We start from the raw sequence: 22,503 nt of genomic DNA on the forward strand, positions 1-22,503 counted from the left end.
TTGTTCTATTTCTTTACGACAATTCATATACGATATCATTTCGTTTTTTGATTCAAATCTCCATTAAAACATCGTAACTAAAGACAAAATTTGAATTTTTCTTCTAAAAACCTCGTATTATCCATTGTAACGATCTCTTGTGAAAAGTATAGATGAAAGTTATTCGTGATCAAAAGGGTTTTTGATTTTCGACTAACATATCTACTTACAATGAATGGTTTCTCATGTGCTTAATTGAGTTAAATATTTTGAAACATTAAATCATTTTGGTGACTAGATTTGTTGGAAATCGTAATAGACCAAAATACCGCAACCACTTCAATGAAAGTTTTAAGAGTAAACAAACGAATGAAGAGTAGTCTTCATGAATATAATTTTGCTTCTCAAAGCAAAGACTCATTTAAATGAGTGGGAGCATTCTCTTAAACCGTTAAGAAAAGGATAAGGTTTTAAAAAAGTAAAATTAGAATGGAATTGATACAAGGTAATGTTAAAAGTAACGTTATTGAGAATAACAATACTAAACCTATCTATCCCGACCGATAAAGTTTCCATTGTCTTAATTGTTGGACGCTAGAAAGGAAACTACCCCAAATTATTGAAGAATCAACAAGTTTGTTGTGGGACATCTAATGGGACCTTCTTCTTTAAATGTTTATTTGATTGACATAAATTTTGCTAGTACTACTTCGTCAATATTAGAAACCGGTGGTGGTTTTCATCATTATCTGTGATACATAGGATGATTAGAATATGACGACTAGCAAAAATAATGTCGAGAGATAGAATCATTGTGTACTCAATCTAGCTTTTGGGTTTAAAGTTGTACTTAATTGTAACTATTAAGTACATAAACTCTAAATAAGAATATAAACTTGTTAAGATACAAGAGAGGTTTCACTTTTGTGACCCTATACACCACGATTTGATGTATGGCTAGCCCATTATCAAGGTGATTATATTCTAAACCAAACTAGAATGATATATCATGTTGATGATGCAAGACTCAAATTGGTAACCCAGGATTAAACCTTAAATTCTGGAATGATGAACGCAAAGAGTTATCGAGTACTCTTGAAACCATTAGATTGTTAATCTTATGGTATATGCGTATCTTGTATTCAAGGCAAGATGCCTCGTGCCTTTTGGTTGAAAAGGAGATCGAGTTTGTAAATCATTGATCCAAAATAGGTTGATCATTTTCTTTTACCAACGATTTAAGTTGACGCTAATATTTTCACTTAATAAGGTAAAGAGAGAAATCTTTGAAGAAGTTCAAAGAGTTCAAAGAATCACGATTTAGTCGTGATGGGATTATCAAAGCGAAGACTTTGATATAAGCCAAAGGAAATGTGATATAGTATCACAAATTAATCTCTCTTAGCATGCATTATGGGATAATGTGTGGTTGGATAAAGAAATCAAACGCTATTCGATATGGTTTGGACTTCAATCAAGTTACTTTGAGTTACTTGATCCTTTTGGGGATTTTATCATTTTTGTCTAAATTATTTTTCCACTAAATCTAAAACGATTCATATGAGATATGAAATGGTAGGGTACCATACTTGTAAGTTTTCAAAAGAAACAAATGCTCATTTTTCCTTATTATAATCACGAGTACAACGGGTTTGTGGCTCGTGAAGCTGTCTTTCTAAAATACAAATTTATTTCTAGAAGACAAAGTGGGAGAAATTATTCAAAGAGCCACAAAGAATGTTATGGTCTTTCTTGGCTACATGAGACGTTTTGTGTAAGACGTTGTTTCTTCAAAACCTAGGAGGTTAAAGTCATCACTTGTTGAAGATGATGAATTAGTGTTACTTTTAGAAAGTAAAGAGCTTGCAACTTACAAATAAATTGTTTGATTCAAGTTGATTACTTCTGGAAAGTAATGAACATATGACTTACATGAGAGTGTTTAAGTCACAACTCAATACAAGGCTTAGTGCCATGAAAATCCGAAATAAATTCCAAGTGAATTGTTAGATATCAAAGCTTGATTGGTTGCAAAGGGTTTTGCACTAGTTGAAATGCTTAAGTCTATTTGGATCTTCTTAGGGATTGTGTTTCATTATGATGATATACATATAGCGAGTGAATCTAAAACCCACTTCTTCAATTAGAAGGAATGTATTCAATACATGTCTTGAGTTTTGTAGATTCTTGCCATCCTAAGATAATGTGAAACTTAAGAGAGAGTCTGAAGTAGGACATCAATGAGTTGGAATCAATGTTTTGATCATGTTATAAAACTTTTCTCGATAAGTCGAGAAGTTGTGTTTATACATGGAGTTTAGTGGGAGTTACGGAAATTTTAAATTAGTCTTATATGTGGATGACATATTGATTATTGGGAATCATTTAAGACTAGGAGAAAAATAATACATCTTTATATCCGGATTTATGGAGATAAATCCACATGATATTAATGTCAAATAAGGAGTCTTATGTTGATAAGGTTCATGACTAGTTCAATCGAATTGAACATCTTTGATTGATTCTATTTGCTTCCGCTGCCGAATCAATTAAATAGGAGATGAAGTGTTATACACTTCATATACTTTGAGTATGATGAATTGTTTCAAATCAAATTTAAGTAATAGTTACCAAGTAAGCCATGAACATTACCCTTAAGTGCTTGCAGAAGAATTAAGGAAGTAATGCAATGTGTTTTTGATGCAATTTTGTGTAAGGGTGTTACACAAGTGACAATTGACAATTGAGATTGCGCATGGTCTCCGACAAAACCATAATAAAAACACATTAGGATGGTTAAGATACCATTTTGGCAATGTTATTTAAGAAATAGATGTTCTAGAATCGTTCTAGGCAATAAAGAACAATGAGAAATATTTACAACGGAAATTGAGTACACTTGCAATCATGAGATGTGCAAGAAGGATGAGTCCCGCACACTGTGAAAACAGTGGAAGCTATTCTAAGGCTAGAGGGCCTATGCCTTGATTGGATCTCGACACGTACTCAGAAAGCTTTGAAATGCAAATGTATACATTACAAAGAAAAACGAGTATGTAGTAAGGTTGAGTAAGGTACAAGAAGTTGATAAAACCTACTAACCAAAGCCTTCTCATAGGCTTAACATGATGAGTCATGTCATTTCAATTGAATTAAGATGAATAACTACATTCAAGATCAAACTGGATTATAGAATATGAAGTAGTAATCAAGTATTGACTACTCATACGATAATCACATTTATCGTTCGAGTTTTTATATCTGAAAACTCCTTTTGTACTTTGTTACATCCAAACGTGTTGTAGAGACAATATTGAACCCCGTTAAAGTGAACCTGGATTAACATGGTATTTTCCCATAGTCACTTGTATGAGGTGACATCTCGAAGTGACTAGAGTGTGATGCGATTGATGGCAAGTTCAAGTGTCAAAGAGTCATGTGAGATGACTAGTCGATCACATAGGCAGACTGTTAGGAACACTTTGTCGGGCCTTATGACCGCTTATAGAGTTCTGGCAAATTTATATAGACTGGTCGTGGCGAGAGCTACTATAGTATTCTAATGAGTCGATTCTTTTGACTAAAGACTGTTCGCCTAAGGTGGCACAGTTTAAGATTAACTTTGATTTGTGTTACTACGACCTTCGTAAATGGGGTCAAATGGGCATATTTTAGGTTATGATGGCTATGGCTAGTCAAAGGGAATAAGTGCGATAGGAATTGTCCACCCCCTTGTCAGGGTTAAAACAATATCTCAGGGCCACTCGAGGAGTAATGAACTGGAAATGCGTGGCCACGCTCGGAAGGTATCTATGGTAGATAACTCCGGTCAATCAGTTATTCTCCAGATCGAGGAAACCACTCTCAATATGATCACTTCCAAGTACGACCTGAAAGACACCTTGCATTGAGTGGGCGATAGTAATAGGACAAGAGAATTGGTGACGCACACTTGTCGAGGACAAGTGGGAGATTGTTGGAATTTGTGTCCTCCGACAATAATGCGATCACAACTATCGATCATGATGATCACATGTTTAAATCTCATTTTAAGAATACATGTGGGATGTAATATTTTACTGTCAACTGGTCCACACATATCGGTAATGATTGGCTGACTAGAGTTTGACATTACTGTCGTGCGACGGTGGTGATCAGTTGATCCCCTTAGGTCATATCTATATAGAAATACTCTTAATTAATTATTTAATTAATTGTATGCCGATACGAGTTAATTAAATTGCTTAAAATTGACGGATGATTTTGTGAGTAAAGTTAACGTGTCTTATTGTAATTCGATTAAATTAGATACGGTCTAAGTAATTGAATTGTTTTATTACTTAGATAAAATTATTGTTTACGAAACAATTTGGAATTGAAATTGAATGAATAATTTATTATAAATACAAGACGTTGTAATTTATAATTTGATAAACCGTTTTGGTACAAGTAATTACGAATTACTAGTCGATTTTGTAAATGACATATTTTATGAGTATGTTGATTTTTAATATGTTAAAAATACATTACAATTTCACATGTCAAGTAACATGTCACATATGTCACAATTGACAAATGACAAAATAAAATGGACCTCCCATTTTATAGATATGTGCCGAAATTTTGGAGGGAGTTAGTGAAAAATTGTGTTAATTGTTTTAAGTGGAAAACACAATCATGAAAACTAACTACTAGCCATGCAACCCTATAGCTTTTGAGAAGAGCAACTATTGCATGCATTGGGCTTAAAAATTCCCCCCCCCCCCCAACCGGTTTTCTCTAGTGTGATGCCAAGAGTTTTTTCTCTACAATTATTCATTTACTCTTATCATAATTTTTCTAGTGTAAGAAAATATTATACTCTCTACAATTTGTGAAAATTCTAGAGAAATAAACTCACTAATCTCTTCTCTCTCAACCGAAAAAAAAAAACAAGAGAGAACAAAAACATTTTGTGTCAATATTTTAAGTAAGACTAATCCTAATACTAGATCATATTATTGTAGTCTTTAAGAGGTTTCCTTGGGTATTCACTTTTGGGAGAGATTCTATACTTGAATCTTTGTTCATCCATTATTTGGAATGCTCAAGAACTAACAAGAAGGAGATCTTGTTGGTGCCCATAAAACCGAAATCTCATAGTAACGAAAATGATTTCTTCTCTTTTAATTTAAGTTTTCATGCATAATATTTGTAAATTAATTTTATGACTAAATTAATAGTGTAACATATTTGAATATTGAGTATAATGAGATAAAGATTTCCAACACTTACCATGAGGAAGAAGTTGTACTCGGATAGTTTTGCATCCACCAAGGCCTATTGGACCTCGAGATTGGTGGAGGAGGGTGGTCCTCATATCCGTTGGGTGGTGCCATGGTGGCACTTGAGGTCCTTCACGGGGTTGCCCGCTTCGGTTGCTAGTTCTTGCTCTTTAATGGTGGTGGGTTTGAAGGTTGCTTCCTTCATTTATCCCGAAAGGCTTAGGAGGCAAATGGGGCGTCAACAAAAGGTGCCCGCTCAAGATACTGTCGTCCAACAGAGTGTTTTTCGAAATTCCGAGCTTGTGGAGGTCTTCGAAAGGTGGTGGGCCACTCGGCCGGTTTGGGAGGTACCAAACCCCGTTGCCACGACATGGGTAACTCCAGCTTTTGTCATGTGGTAAAAAGCTCAAACCTTGGAGGAAATGTCCAAATCTCGTAAGGACGCGGTCGTCAACTTGAAGTATAGAGAGGTTAGCACGGCCAACCGTGCCTTTTTTGACGACTTTGTTGATGGAGCTAGCCCGGATGTAATGAGGCCACCAAAGAGGAGAAGCTCGGGTCGCAAAGAGGTAATGGGCCGTGTATGGGCTCGTCTTGGACCGAGCATGGGGTCATGCAAGAGACCGTAGGCCATCGTCGTTGTGGATCCGTTCCGAAGAGGAAGTTCATGCTAGGCGGGCCAACAAGAAGAACAAGGGAAAGATGTACCCCGAGGGAAAAGGCAAGGGTAGAATGGAAGAATGAAGACCTCCATTACCCGTTTTATTACTATGTTATATTAGTGTTGTGAATTTTTATTATGTTGTACTAGCTATGTATTGTGTGTTTTGTGCTAGTTTTATTAGGTGAGATGTTTTAGTCGACACCTTAGCTTTGACAAGTTGCAGACTTGTTGAGCTTCATTTGTTCTCAAATTTGTAATCCTTCTCATTATTAATTAAATAAGAGGATTGCTTGTGTCGAAAGAAATTGTGAACACTTGTTTCTTCCATCCATTTTGTAAAGGCAATTCATTTTGAATTATCCTGAACACCGCACTTGGGGAATGGGATTTTGCGAGAAGGGAGAAAGGCTTCTTTTTGTATTTTTTGTGGAAAAGGGAATGTTTTTCCTTTTCCTTTGTTTGTTGTTTTTTTGAAGTTGATGGGTTTTATTTATTTATTACGGAGACGTTTTTTTTTATTATGGGGATTGTTTTTTATTATGGGGATGTTTTTTATTATGGGGATGTTTTTTTTTTTTATTATGGGGATGGTTGTATCCTTCTTGTGTAAGAAAGGACTGCCTACGTATCCACCTAAAAAGGTGAAATCAAACCATGACCGTAGTTCAAAAAGTTTTGTAAATTTATTTGGGTTTTGTGGTTGTATCCCTCTTGTGTAAGAAAGGACTGCCTACGTATCCGCCTGAAAAGTTGAAATCAAACCATGCTCGTAGTTCAGGTGTTTTTTGGTTCGAGTGCAAATCGATGTTGCATTTAACAAATCAAAGGACGTTCGAAATGTGGCAAGGTGCCGCTACTTAGACTCGATAAAACATGCAATTTCAAATCAGAACACATCGAGGAACTCGACTTGAAACGGATATGGTGGTCGCTAGTTGTAAAACTAGGGTGAGGTTGTTGGTCGCTACGGTTTAAGGGTAGTATTTCTTCAGTTGGTCTAGGTTTGTCGGGTTTGTAAAATCCTCCCCGTCTAGGTCACTCAGTCTCATTGTGCCCCTCGAAAGTATTTTCTTGACCAGGTATGGACCGGCCCAATTGAGTTTGAATTTCCCCCTTGGATCGACGGGTAGTGGTGCTCGAACCGACTTGAGGATCAAGTCCCCTTCTTTGATGTTCCTGGGTTTAACCTTTTTGTTGTATGGCCGTTGTACACGTCGTTGGTATAGCTGGACGTTGTGCAAGGCGTTGAGTCGCCATTCATCTAGAAGCGTGAGCTGTTTGAACCTTCGACGGGTCCACTCCGCCTCAGGAACTTCAATATCCAGTAGGATGCGTAGAGATGGGACCTCCAACTCTACTAGTTGAACCGCCTCCATGTTGTATGCTAGGTAAAAGGGTGTGGCTCCCGTTGGTGTTCGAATGGAGGTTCGATATCCCAGAGCGCGAATGGGAGTTTGCTCGACCAATCGCGGTAATTATCTTGTATCTTCTGGATAATGGTGACAAGAGATTTGTTTGCCGCCTCTACCGTTCCGTTGGTTTGGGGACGGTAGGGGGATGATCGATGTCGCTTGATCTTGTATTTGTCCAACAAGGCTTGTGTTTCCGCCCGGAAGTGAGAGCCTTGGTCGCTGATGATTTCATGGGGCACCCCATATCTGCAGATGATAATGTCTTGGATGAACTTGGCCACTTGGTTGGCGGTCAATACTGCATAGGACTATGCTTCCACCCATTTGGTGAAGTAGTCGATGGCGACGAGGATGAAGCAATGCCCTTTAGTGCCTGTCGGATTCACTTTCCCGATGATGTCGATGCCCCAGGTCGAGAAAGGCCAGGGTGATGTCATGGTGTAGAAAAGGGAAGGTGGTATGTGTTGTATGTTGGCGAAGATTTGGCAGTTATGGGAATGTTTGACGTAGTTTCTGCAATCGGCGTCCATGGTGGTCCAGTAGTAGCCTAACCAAATGATTTTTCGGGTCAGTATCATTGCGCTCATGTGAGGGCCGCATTCCCCATCGTGGACCTCCCCCATGACTTTTTTGGCTTTGTGATGGTCAATTCAAAGGAGAAGAATCCCATGGGGTGTTCTTTTGTATAGTTGCTCTTGGTTTATTACGAATTGTGATGCAAGTAAACGGATGGTCTTTTGTCCTCTTGTATCAGAGTTGGGAGGGAATTCGTTTTTGGTTTTCTAGTTGAGGATGGCTTGGTACCAAGGTTCGATATGGCTTTCCTCGTCGTTGTTGATGGCGCAGATGTGAGCTGGCTCGCTCCTTTTCTAGACGCATAAAAGCATCGTTGTCATGTTGTCAGGTATGTTGACGAGCGCGGCAAGTTTTGCCAGGGCGTCAGCAAATTGATTATCCTCTCGTGGCTTGTGGAAGTAGTCGACTTTGTCGAAGAACTCGGCCTCTTGATTGATTTTTGATTGGTAGGGTGCTAAGCTGTCGCTTCGGATTTTCCATGATCCGGACACCTGATTGATGATGAGTGAAGAATCGCCGTGGACCCTCAGTCTCTTGATGCCAAGTGTTGTGGCTGCTTGTAGGCCGATGAGGCATGCTTCATCTTCGGCGGCATTGTTGGTGACGGAGAAGTCCAGTTTGAATGAGATCGGAACATGTTCTCCCTCTGGCGATATTAGAAGGATTCCTACTCCGAAGCCTCTCAGATTTGATGCACCATCGAAGTATAGGTCCCATGCGTCACAGTCGGCACAAAGGATGTCTTCGTCAGGAAGTGACCATGTGTCGGTCTTTGGATCCTCGTTGACGGGATTTTCTGCTAGGAAATCGGCGACTGCCCTTCCCTTGATAAACTTGAGGGGTACGAACTTGAGATCAAATTCAGATAGCATGAGTGTCCATCTAGACAACCTTCCGTTTAGTACGGGTTTTTTGAAGTTGTATTTGACCGGGTCCATCTTGGAGTAGATGTGAACCGTGTAGCTGAGCATGTAGTGCTGAAGCATCTTTGTTGACCATATTAGGGCAAGGCATGTCTTTTCCAGTTGGGTGTACCTTGTCTCATACTCGATGAACTTTTTGCTGATGTAGTAGATGGCTTGTTCTTCGCCGTTGACTGTTTGTGCTAGCATTGCTCCCATGGTTGTGTCGGTGACAGTCAAGTAGAGGGATAAGGGGATTCCTTGTTGAGGTGGCATGAGGACAGGAGGTTTGGATAGGATCTCCTTTATCCTGTCGAAGGCCTTTTGACAGTCGTCGTCCCAATCGGTGTGATCGGAAGCGCGAATCTTTTTGAAGATCGGTTCACAAATCATAGTGAGTTTGGCTATGAAGCGGCTGATGTATCGAACTTGGCCAAGAAATCCTTGAATCTCCTTCTCGTTCTTAGGCCGAGGCATTTTTTGAAGGGCTTTGATTTTGGTAGGATCAAACTCAATGCCTTTTTTGCTGACGACGTGTCCGAGGAGTTTTCCGGAGGTGACCCCGAATGTGTATTTCTGAGGATTCAATCTCATGTTGTATTTCCGCAGGCGAGCGAAGAAATTTCGGAGGGCGCTGATGTGGTCGTCCCGCTCTTTGGATTTGACGATCATGTCATCGACATATACCTCCACCTCCTTCTGCATCATGTCATATAGGAGTGTGGTGGAAGTCCTTTGATAAGTTGCTCCGGCGTTAATTAGGCCGAAAGGCATGACCGTGTAGCAGTACATACCCCACTGTGTAGTGAATGCAGTTTTGTGCATTTCTTCCTCAGCCATTTTGATCTGGTTGTACCCAGCATACCCATCCATGAATGATAGTAGGGCGTGCTCGGCAGTATTGTCCACCAGGATGTCAACATGTGGCAAAGGGAAGTCCTCCTTTGGACTTCTTTGTTCAGATCCCTGAAGTCGACGCAAACCCGAATTCTTCCGTCTTTCTTGGGTACAGGAACAATGTTGGCCACCCAGTCGGAGTATTCAGACACTTTTGTGAACCCAGCCTTGAACTGCTTATCCACCTCTTCCTTGATTTTCAGGGCGCATTCAGCGCAACTTTTGCTTTACGGGTTTAGCTCCGGGTTTGATGGGTATCCTGTGCTCTGCAATCTCCTGTCGATCCCAGGCATATCTTTGTAGGACCAGGCGAATACGTCCTTCTATTCGTGTAGGAGGTTAATGAACTATTGTCTTTCTGAGGGGTCAAATGCAATGTAAACGCTATGGATAAGCAACAATGCAGCCTGGTTTGCAGGGTACTTTAAAAATAGTAAATGACCTTGCAAATTATGAGTTTTTGTGACAAATAAGATTTAATATGGACCTGGAACTTGTTGGAGTATGTGTCCTCAACAATAGTGCGATCACATTGTTGAAACTCATGATAAGAATACGTGTAGGGATCATTCATTTATATATGTCAACTGATCAACATTAATCGGTAATGATTGGCTGACTAGAGTTTGACATTACTGTCGTTTGACGGTGGTGATCAGTTGATCCCTTAAGGTCACACCTAAAGATCGCAAATATCCATAAAACCGGATTATATTTACGATATGAGTTTAAATAGGGCGATTTGGCACATAACTTGGCATGTTGGATACATATTATAATGCTGCATATTTCATTGATGAATGTCATATTTCTTTTATATAATTTTGAATTATGTAATTTTATCTTAGTATGGCCATAGTTTTGATCAATATTACCCGTAATGTAAAAGAATATTGGTTTGGTTGTAATTTATTGTGATCTCGCATCACCGTTTTGTAATTTAATAGATTTAGTTTTTATTTTACAAATGTATAATAGAAAGTGCTATGTACATTTTATTATTTAATTATTTGTAATTCCGGAGTTTCCAAAAGACGGTGCCATTCGGAAAGGAGTTCCGATCAAGACGATGTTTGTCCTTGGGAGGCGTGTCACATATAGATTCAAGAGACCCATGGAGTTGGTTTCCGAATATGTAATAGAATATAAGATTTTTTATTTTAGGAAAGGCCATACTAGGAAATTTACTTTACTTTATTTGCTTGCTTATATGTTTGCATGCATTACCAAATCGCCATAACTTAACATGCATATTTAATCGACTTTTCGACTATTGTCAATTATAATTATCAAGTATTCATCGACTTAGTTCACTTAAGATGATAGATAATAAATCGACAAGACCTCTCACATATTTAAAATTGAGATTAGCCTTACGAAATAGTAGGACTCATGAACCCCCTTGACATTTGGGGTAGATTCGGTTTCCTGGGATACTTTCATTTTTCATAGGGTAAGTGAGGTAAGAAAACGTTATTACACGCGAAATTTGGTTGGACTCAACGGGATATAAAGACTAGTCTTATGTTCCGGGGCTAGAGATGGAATTTATGAAATTCATCGACCGAGAGTTCTAAGGTAGAATCAATTAAAGGGTTAATTCACCAAATTTATACAAGTATGGGATATAATGGTTTCCCGTGCCCATGTTTGTGTGAAGATGGATCTCGGAATCATTTATATAATTTAGGTGCGAGGTCATTATATAAATGCATAATTTCAAACCTTGTTAAAATGTTTGCAAGTAAAACGATAAATGTTAATTATTTCCTTCATCTCCGTTTTGTAGTTATCTTGATATACCGCTATGGACACATCTAGTTCTTTAACACCGATCACCATTGAATCATGTCACGAATCCTTCGACAAAATATGCTCCCTACACAACCTTGACACGACTAGAGAAATTCACTTTGTCATTGGTTCCGATGGAAGGCTTAACTTTTTTACCACTTCCTCACCTCCTATCCAACCTAGCAACTTAGTGGTTAAGTCTTGTGAAGACAACCTCACTAATACCATGGGATCCTTGTCTTTAGAAGCAAGGAAAAATGATGAACCTAGTGGGATTTTTAGCAAAAACCTTGCAATAAACAAGGGAAAGTTCAATAGGAGGAAGAAATGTAAGAGGTCAAATTCGAACCATAGGGATATAATGGCTAGTGGGACTATTAATAATATATGCCTTTATTGTCATGGTATGGGCCATTGGGTGAGGAATTGCCCCATGTTTTTGGGAGTTATCAATGGTAATATTTCTTCCAAAATCTTTGTTATCGATATAAATCTTACTTCCACCTCAACATGGGTATTGGATACCGGATGTGGTTCTCACCTTTGTAATCATTTACAGGGGCTTAGAGACCTGGAAAAGATAAACAAGGGTGATGTGGATCTCCGACTACGAAATGGAGCTAGGGTATCCGCCACTTCAAGAGGGACTTATGTACTTGTTTTAGCTAATGGCTTTGAATTGTACTTACATAATTGTTATTTTGTACCTTATTTATCTAAGAACAACATTTCCGTTGCCATGTTATAAATGGAAGGTTTTTCTTTTGCTATTAAGAACAATTTTTTTGTAATTTCTAGAAATGACATGGCCATAGGCCAAGGCACTTCAATTAATGGCATTTATGTTCTTGAAACTTCTAGCTCAAGCAAAGATATCTATAACATGCAATCAAAAAGACTCAAAACAAGTGACCCAAATGAATCATACATTTGGCATTGTCGATTAGGTCACATAAATGAAAAGCGCATTAAATGACTAGTGTCGACTGGTGTAATTAAATCATTTGATTTTTAATCATTTGGTATATGCGAATCATGTCTTCTAGGGAAAATTACTCGTAACCCTTTTAGTGGTAAAGGCACACGAGCAAGTGATTTGTTGGGTCTAATACATACCGATGTATGTGGAGCAATGACTATCACCGCTAGAGGAAATTATGATTACTTCGTCACTTTTACCGATGACTTAAGTAGATATGGGTATGTCTACTTAATCGAGTATAAAAGTAAAGTTTTTGATAAATTCAAGGAATTTCAAAACGAAGTAGAGAACCAATTGAACAAAATGATTAAAGCACTTCGATCCGATCGTGGTGGTGAATATCTTAGTAATGAATTTGATTCACACTTAAAGGGATGTGGCATTGTATCACAACTCACTCCACCTAGTACGCCACAACTAAATGGTGTTGCCGAGAGGAGAAATCGAACCTTACTTGATATGGTTCGATCTATGATGAGTCAATCTGATTTACGAGACTCCTTTTGGGGATTTGCTCTTCAATCGGCCGTTCACTCACTCAATCGTAGCCCGACTAAAGCAACCAAGAAGACTCCATATGAGATATGGAAAGGGAAGGTCCCTAATGTGTCTTACCTTAAGATTTGGGGTTGTGATGCTCATGTCAAAGTTAAGACTGACAATTAGCTAGCCACGAGATCTCAAAGGCGTATATTTGTAGGTTATCCGACGGAAACATATGGCTTTTACTTCTACATCCGTCACAAGAACAAAGTGTTTGTGGCTCATGAGGCAGTCTTCTTAGAAAATGAGTTTATTTCTAGAAGACATAGTGGGAGAAAGTTTGAACTTGATGAAGTTCAAGAGCCACAAACTGAACAGAGGTCAAAAGAAGATGTTCCTTCCTAGTCTAACACGAACGTTGTTCCTTCCGAACCTAGGAGGTCAGGGAGAGTCAATCGCCAACCTGATAGATACATAGGTATTATCGAGGGAGATGGCAACTTAGATGTGTTACTTTTAGAAAGTGACGAACCTGCGACCTACAAAGCCGCAATCTCTAGTCCAAATTCAACTTTATGGCAAGAAGCCATGCAATCCGAAATAAATTCTATGCATGAAAATCAAGTTTGGAACTTGGTTGGTTTACCTGAAGATGTAAAACCTCTTCAATGAAAATGGATCTTTAAAGTAAAGAATGGCATTGAAGGGCATGATGATGTCTACAAAGCAAGGTTAGTGGCAAATGATTTCACCCAAATTCATGGTTTACACTATGATGAAACTTTTGCCCCCGTGGCCATGCTTAGATCTATTCGGATTATGTTAGCGATTGCCACATTTCATGATTATGAAATATGGCAAATGGATGTCAAAATAGCCTTCCTAAATGGGTATTTAGAGGAGGAAGTGTACATGATGCAACCAGAGGGTTTTGTAAATCCAAGAAATCCTAACAAGGTATGTAAGCTTAAGCGATCCATCTATGGTCTTAAGCAAGCATCAAGAAGTTAGAATCATCATTTTAATCATGTTATAAAAGAGAATGGTTTCACTCGAAGTATCGAGGAACCGTGTTTATACATGAAATTTAGTGGGAGCAACACCGTCTTCCTTACCTTGTATGTGGATGACATACTACTCATTGGAAATGATGTGCCAATGCTTACCTCTGTCAAGGGTGGTTGGAAAATCATTTCCAGATGAAAGATTTAGGAGAAGCACAACGCATATTAGGTATCCGAATCTATAGAGATAGATCTAAAAGGATATTAGCATTAAGTCAAGAATATTATGTTGAAAATATTCTTCGACGTTTCAACATGGAAAAATCCAAAAAGGGTTTTATACCAATGGGCAGTGGAATTACCTTGAGCAAGTCCCAGTCACCCACTGAACCTGAAGATGTTGAACGCATGAAATTGATCCATTATGCTTCCGCTGTTGGATCAATCATGTATGCCATAATATGCACTCGTCCCGACGTTTCGTATGCTTTGAGCATGACAAGTAGATATCAAGCAAATCCAGGTGAAAGTCACTAGGTAGCCGTCAAGAATATCCTTAAGTACATGAGAATGACTAAGGATTCATTCTTGGTGTTTGGAGGTGACACCGAGCTAAGTGTGAAGGGTTACACCGATTCGAGCTTCCAAACTGACAGGGATGACTTAAAGTCCCAGGCTGGCTTCATTTTCATGATCAATGGTGGTGTCGTTAGTTGGAGAAGTTTCCAAGAGCCAGTTGTTGCGGATTCTACAACGGAGGCTAAGTACATTGCAGCATCTAAAGCTGCCAAAGAAGCTATATGGATAACACAATTCTTAGATGGACTAAGGGCAGTCCCTTTCGCCAAAGATCCTATCACACTTTATTGTGATAATAGAGCAGCCATCTTTCAAGCTAAAGAATCCAAGTCTAGCAACAAGTCTAGACATGTACCCAAAAAATTTCATATGATTAGGGATTACATTGAAAGGAAGGAAATACCGATTTGTAAGGTTGGGACATATGAGAATATTGCTGATCCTCTAACCAAGAGTCTACCGCAGGCTATGCATGACCAACATGTAGTTTCCATGGGTCTTAAACGTATGCCTAATTTGTATTAGATTATGAGATATGAAGTAATAATATTGTATTGATTGTTCATATATGATAATCGCATTTATCGTTTGAGTTTTTGTTTTAAACTCTTTTATTTTATTACTTTGTATTATCCAAATAGGTTGTTGAGACAATATTGAACCCTATTAAAGTGAACTGGATTAACATAGTAATTGCCCCTAGTTACTTACATGAGGTGACGTCTCTAAGTGACTAGAGTGTGAGTCGATTGATGGCAAGTTCGTGTGCTATAGGTTCATAAGAGATGACTAGTCGATCACATAGACAGTCTGTAAGGGACACTCTGTCGGGCAGTGACCGCTTATAGAGTTCTGGTAATTTTTATAGCCTGGTCGTGGCGAGAGCTACTATGGTATTCTTTTGAGTCAATTCTTTGACTAGAGACTGTTCGCCCAAGTTGGCACAGTTTCTGAGTGACTTTAAGTTATGCTCTACGACTTTCGTAAATGAGGTCAAATGGGCATCTTTTGGGTCATGATGAGCTGTGGCTAAACAAAGGGAATAATGCGATAGGAATTGTCCACCCCCTTGTCAGGGTTATTTAAAAATCTTAGGTCCACTCGAGGAGTAGTGAACTGAAAAATGTGTGGCCACGCTCGGAAGGTATCTACGGTAGATAATTCCGGTCAGACAGTTACTCTCCATATCGAGGAAACCACTCTTGATGTGATCACATGCAAAAATGACCTACAAGACACCTTGCATTGAGTGGGAGATTGTAATAGGACAAGAGAATTGGTGACGCACACTTGTCTCGGACAAGTGGGAGATTGTTGGAGTATGTGTCCTCAATAATAGTGCGATCACATTGTTGAAACTCATGATAAGAATACGTGTAGGGATGATTCATTTATATATGTCAACTGATCAACATTAATCGGTAATGATTGGCTGACTAGAGTTTGACATTACTGTCGTTTGACGGCGGTGATCAGTTTATCCATTAAGGTCACACCTAAAGGACGATTCCCTTAATAGAAGATTTAATTAATTGTATATCGATACAGATTAATTGTTTCCTTAAAATTGAACAATTTACGTCTATGAGTGAGAATATATATCCTATTGTAATTCGATTAAATAAGATTTTATTTAGTAATTAAAATGTTATATTACTAAAAATTTGTTTATGAAACAATTAAGAGAGAATGGTTACTCTTAATTACAAAGTGTTGTAGATTATATTAACATGATCCATTTTATGTTATGTAATTGTGAATTACCTTTTAATTAGTTAAAATTGTTTTGTCCATTTTGTGAATAACATTTAATTTGTTAAATGTAAATTAGTGAGACTAATAACATATAAATTATCACATGTCACACAACATTACAAAATGACAATTGACAAAAATAAAATGGATGTACACATTGTGATATGGACCGAAATAATGGCTGGTTTATGGTTATTATAAGATTTTTTTTAAATTTTTTAATAGACATGATGATGACCTAACCTTCTATAGACTACACCCTATATATTTTGGTAAGAGAAAAAAAAAAAGTGAAGGCGATGCATTGGCCTTGTGGGTCAACCCTAACCGGCCACTCCTCTAAAATGAGAGGATGTTCTCATTTTTTTTAATCTAATCTTATCAAATTCTCCATATTCTCACTTATATCTCTAAAATAGCTTTAAAACATAAGAAAATTATTTAAGAAAAATCTATTAGAATCCTTTTACATTACTATAGTAGTAATATTGTTGTTATTAGATTTATTATAAGGATACTAATTATATTATCTAGTTAGTAATCTAATTAGTATTAAGGGTTTGTCTTGGTGCAACTAAGAGGAGGTATTCCATTATGAATACTTAAAGTTTTGGAGGATCATCCATTTACATTGTAGCTCAAGAACAAGTGTAGGAAGGAGTCCTCACTTGTGCCCATTTCGTACCATACCTACAATATAAGGAACATTGCTAAATCTTCCATATTTTATCTTTAGTTATGCTTGCAACTAGATCTAGAATTAAATAAGTTTAATTAGAGGGTTTAAGAATCCTTTTAGAATTGTACCAAATCTCATGATTTTTGAAGGGCTCTAAGTATTTTTAAACTCAACTGAAACAGCCTAAAAACATGAGATTGCAGGCAACAGGCTCAACTGGTTTTGTGACTTGTTTGTGTAAGGAAAGGATATAGTTAAGAACTTAAATTCGCACAGATGACTCAAAGGAAATCAAAGATTATAACTTAACAAATTTTAGGCTCAAATCCATAGTTGAACACAGGATCAAAGCTTGAACTTTGCTCAACACAATTAAACTTAACCACAGATAGACACAGGTTCAACTCAATTATGCCAGACTGACTCAGATCAATTAACCATAGAGATCAATGGTTAACTACCAGACCAGGGTTCCAAACTACAGTTTAAACACAAGTTTGAAAGAAATGAGAGAAGTCTCAAGGCTAATTTTCATTCAAAATAATCTGCTTGAAAAAAATGAGACACAGGTCCTTATATAGGCCTTGTCTTTGCATTACAATTTGAAACCCTAGCATCCAATGGTCCAGAATTAATCTAAGATGAGTACAAACAACATCAATTATCTTACAAACTGGTAAATAAAGTGAACAATTGAAAATAAAAGCAAATGGGTAAAACAGACTGAAAATAAAGCATTGTTGTAGGCTGTCACTGTCACTTGTCTTCTTATGCACATTTTGCTGTTCATTTGGTGGCTAATTGAAGACAAGGCTTCTTGTTGTTATATTGTGGCAGGCTTTGTGGAAATGTTGCAGCAACCCTTTACAAGGAGCCTCACAAATGCCTCACCAAATAAGAAAATGTTGCTTTATGCTTTAACCCCAACATGTGAGTGCTTTGTTTTCATGTTGCTATATTACAATGCATTTTAGGATGACTGGTGTGGATGCTTAGGGACCCTTGCTTGGACTTTCAATTGAGACTCTTTTCAGCTGGCCATGGTGGCAGCTGAAAGCTTTATCTTGTGAACCTCTTGAGATGTATCTCTGGTGGTGTATGGGGTGTTGCCTGGACCTTGTCTGTGGGTTAGTCTGGATTGGGAGTCCCTGATCCAGCTCCTACTGCATCATCCCCTTCTTGAAAAGGGCTTAACTTCAAGCCTGGTCCCTCGTCATCATCAGACTCACCATAATAAGGACTCAGGTCTCCTATATTGAATGTTCCATGCACCCCACACTCACCAGGAAGGTCTATCTTGTAAGCATTTGGACCAATTTTATCAATAACTTCAAAAGGACCCTCTGCCCAAGGCATTAGCTTGTTATTTCTCTTAGCAAGGAACCTTTCCTTCCTTAAGTGGATCCATACAAGGTCACCTGGCATGAATTCCTTCGTCTGTTTGGAACTATTGGTCTGCTTCTTGTATATGTCATTGGCTTTCTCAATTTGTCTCTTGACAGTTTCATGGAGTTTCAACATCTGTTCCACCCTCTTTTTTGCATCATAGTCTAATTCCTCCTTAGGGACAGTTGAAATATCTAGGGGTATCAGAGGATTGATCCTATAAACCACCTTAAATGGACTGTGACCAGTTGCAGGTGAAGGAGCTCTATTGAAAGCAAACTCAGCTTGGGGCAGTTTAAAATCCCAGTCTTTCAAAGACTTGCTAACAATGCACCTCAATATCCTTCCCAGGTTCATGTTAGTGACTTCAGTTTGGCCATCTGTCTGTGGGTGGTGTGATGTGCTGAACAACAACCTGGTATTGAGTAGCTTCCACAATGTCTTCTAGAAATAACTCATGAATTTGACATCTCTGTCTGAGACTATGGTCTTAGCAACCCCATGTATTTTGACAATATTACTGAAATAAAGCTCAGCAACACTCACAACATCCTCAATCTTCTTACATGCTATGAAATGACCCATTTTACTGAACCTGTCAACTACAACCATCACTAAGTCATTTCCCCTTGGAGTCCTTGGTAAGGCTATGATAATGTCCATGCTCACATCTTCCCAAGGTTTGTTTGGCACTGGCAATGGTGTATAGGGACCTGCCTGAAAGAAACTCTTGTCTTGGTGGCAGATGGAGCACCTCCTAAGCATTACCTGGACATCTCCCATCATTTTGGGCCAGTAGAATTGATCCTGCAAGATATCAAGAGTTTTTTGGACTCCAAAATGACCTCCTAACCCACTGGAGTGAACTTTTTTGATCAATAGATCCTTGTATGGCCCTCTTGGGAGACATAGCTTGTTTCCATGAAATAGGAAACCCTTCTGCAGTAAGATTTTGGTTCCTTGGATCTTAGTCCCTTTTGTTTGAGCTAGCCAATCTTCATAAAAATCAGGATCATCTTTTTACAGCTCTTTCATGAACTCAAACCCAAGAACTTTCTGTTCCATTACTGATAGCAATGAATACCTCATAGAGAGTGCATCAGCAACAATGTTTTGTTTACCCTCTTTGTACTTGCTTAAGAATGTGAAGGATTGTAAGAACTCAACCCATTTGACATGCATGTGATTTAACTTGTGTAGGCCATTAATATACTTCAAAGCCTCATGATCTGAATGCAACATTAAAGGTTTTGGTCCTATGTTAGTGGCTCCAATGCATGAGAGCCCTGATAATTACATAGAACTCTTTGTTATAAGTGGAGTAGCTTAGCTTGGCTCCACTTAGCTTCTCACTAAAGTAGGCAACAAGCTTACTCTCCTGAATCAATACAACTCCTATGCCAACACCACTGGCATCACATTCTACCTCAAATAAACAGTTGAAATCAGGTAGTCTGAGAACATGTGCCTCACACAGCATTCTTTTGATCAAGTTGAATGCTTGTTGAGCACTCTCAGTCCATTTGTACTCTCCTTTCTTTATGCACTCTGTGATAGGGGCAGCAACCGCACTGAAGTTTTCGATAAATCTTCTATAAAAGGAAGCAAGACTATGGAAGCCTCTTACTTCAGTGATGCTCTTAGGGATGGGCCAGGATTTAATGGCATCAATCTTATCCTGATCCAACGAAATTCCCCTCTCAGAGATGATGTATCCTAGGAACTTAATCTCATAACTAAAGAAGGTATACTTTTCTAATTTTCCAAACAATTTACTGCCTCTTAGGATTTGGAATACATTCTCTAGGTGGCTCAAGTGCTCTCCTGTGGACTTGCTGCAGATGAGGATGTCATCAAAGTACACCACAACAAATCTTCCCAAGCAAGGCCTCAACACTTCTATCATCAATCTCATAAAAGTGCTAGGGGCATTTGATAACCCAAATGGCATAACCAGCCACTCATAGAGCCCTTGTTTAGTTTTAAAAGCAGTCTTCCATTCATCTCCTCCTCTAATTCTCACTTGATGATAACCCTGCCTAAGATCAATTTTAGAAAAGATCCTGGCACCACTTAACTCATCGAGCATGTCATCCAATCTAGCTATAGGGAACCTATACTTGACTTTGATGTTGTTGATAGCTCTGCTGTCAATACACATCCTCCAGGTGCCATCCTTCTTAGGTACCAACAGTGCTGGGACAGCACATGGACTCATGGATTCTCTCACAAATCCCTTGTTCATCAGCTCATCAATTTGCTTCTGGAATTCCCTTGTAGCATTCAGGATCACACCTGTATGCAGGTATGTTAGGGAGTACAGATCCTGGCACAAGGTCAATCTGGTGCTCAATACCTCTCTGTTGAGGCAATCCACTAGACAATTCAGCAGGGATGACATTATGGTATTGCTCCAGTAATGGTCTAACCTCTGCTGGCAGTTGATGCTCCACATCCTCATGAATTTCCTTGGACAACAAGATAAGAATAGGCTGTTCTTGTTGCATCTCCTTAATAATTTCTGGTTCAGATAGAAATAAAACCAGATTGAGTCCATCAGTCACACTTAGACTCCCATTGTTCTTCTGATTAGGTATTAGAGGGGTCAATGTGATCTTCTTGTTGCCTTGCTTGAAGGAATAGGTATTGCTCCTTCCTTGATGGATAGAATTTAAGTCAAATTCCCATGGTCTACCGATGAGTAGGTGGCAAGCATCCATAGGTACCACATCACACAATATCTCATCTTTATAAACATTGCCATTTGAAAATGGAACCAAGCATTGTTTAGCCATCTGAGCTTGTAAGGGTTGGGGGGCTCATGGGTGCTGAGGTTGAGCTTATTAACCATGGTGACAGATGCTACATTGGTGCAGCTTCAACTATAAATGATCAAGTTGCATACCCTTTACTGAATAGTACATCTAATCTTGAAAATGAGGGACATTTGGTCTTCCTCCAAAGGGGCCTGTTGAGAGTGCATTACCCTCCATAGAACCAGACTATGGCCTGTATCAAGGTGAGCCATGACCTGTTCCTGATTGGGTTCCTCCTCAAGAGTTGCCTCCTCACTTATTGGCTCCTCCTCATACTTAACTGAACCCTCTCTTTCCCACTCCTCTACTTCTATTGCTGTCAATCTTCTCTTGGAAGGAAAGTTCTTCCTGAAGTGGCCATATCCTTGGCATTGGAAACGTTTAATCTTTTCTTTGGTTAAAGGTGGGTTGGACTTAGGGAACATAGGTGCATTCCCCTTGTCTCCTCCTGTTTGGGACACTGGTTAAGGTATTTCAACAAATTTAACACCATTGTAGGGTCTAAAGATAGGTTTGGGTTTAGGTGTAGCGGGTTTAGACTTTTCCATTTTCTCCACCCTGAGTGCCAAGTTGACAACATCATCATAAGACCAAAGTGGTTGCATCCTAACCTTAGTAGCATTGCTCTTATCAAGCCCTTCCAAGAACCTAGCAATCCTTTGCTCAGGCTTCTCATTTATCTCACATTGTAAGGTTAGCTGTTCAAACTCCCTCAAATAGGTCTCAAGGGGTCTCTCATCCTTCCTAAGCTTAGACAACTTAATGAACAGGTCCTGGGTATAATCTTTGGTAACAAACTTATCTAACAATTTATTTTAAGCTAGGACCAAGATTTAATAGCTTCCTTCCCTTCCCTTAATCTCTGATGTTTAAGGTTATCATACCACAGTGATGCATATCCTTTTAATTTCAACACAGAAACTTTACCAGCCTTAGCATCATTGTAATTTTTGAACTCAAATATTTTTTCAACATCCTTAATCCATTCTAGTAAGTCATCAGGGTTAAGACTACCAGAAAAATCAGGAATTTCTACCTTTAGATGCTTGTCTGTTTGCTCAAGAGCCTCCTATTATGTTCTGAGGCTCTCATCTGATTCTGATTCATAACCAGGTGGTGGTTGTCCTCTCCCTGCTCCCATGAAGAAGCCTCTCCCTCTACCTCTTCCTCTGGCATGTGGCTGTCTCCTTGGATCATGGTTTTGAAATCTCTCTATCACCACATGAACAACATTGAGCAGTGTGTCTACATTTCCAACAAGTGTTTCTATTCTAGTCTCGATACCAGCAAGTCTCTCTTCACTCATGATTGTTTTTGTCTTTTTAATTTAG

The 22,503-nt window shown here is 38.7% G+C and overlaps 1 protein-coding gene across 1 annotated transcript; it reads right to left on the reverse strand.

The window, feature by feature from the left end:
- Nucleotides 1-20,608: 20,608 nt before the first annotated feature.
- Nucleotides 20,609-21,151, reverse strand: LOC141607934 (uncharacterized). Its single transcript, XM_074427283.1, has one exon. It carries the CDS (start codon nucleotides 21,149-21,151, stop codon nucleotides 20,609-20,611), a length of 543 nt encoding a protein of 180 aa, XP_074283384.1.
- Nucleotides 21,152-22,503: the final 1,352 nt, after the last annotated feature.

This window comes from Silene latifolia, chromosome 10 (genome assembly GCF_048544455.1).
Source record: "Silene latifolia isolate original U9 population chromosome 10, ASM4854445v1, whole genome shotgun sequence".
Lineage (NCBI taxonomy): Eukaryota > Viridiplantae > Streptophyta > Magnoliopsida > Caryophyllales > Caryophyllaceae > Silene > Silene latifolia.

Coding starts and splice junctions, on each gene's coding strand:
- LOC141607934 (XM_074427283.1), bottom strand. CDS start 21,151: ATGGCTAAACAATGCTTGGTTCCATTTTCAAATGGCAATGTTTATAAA.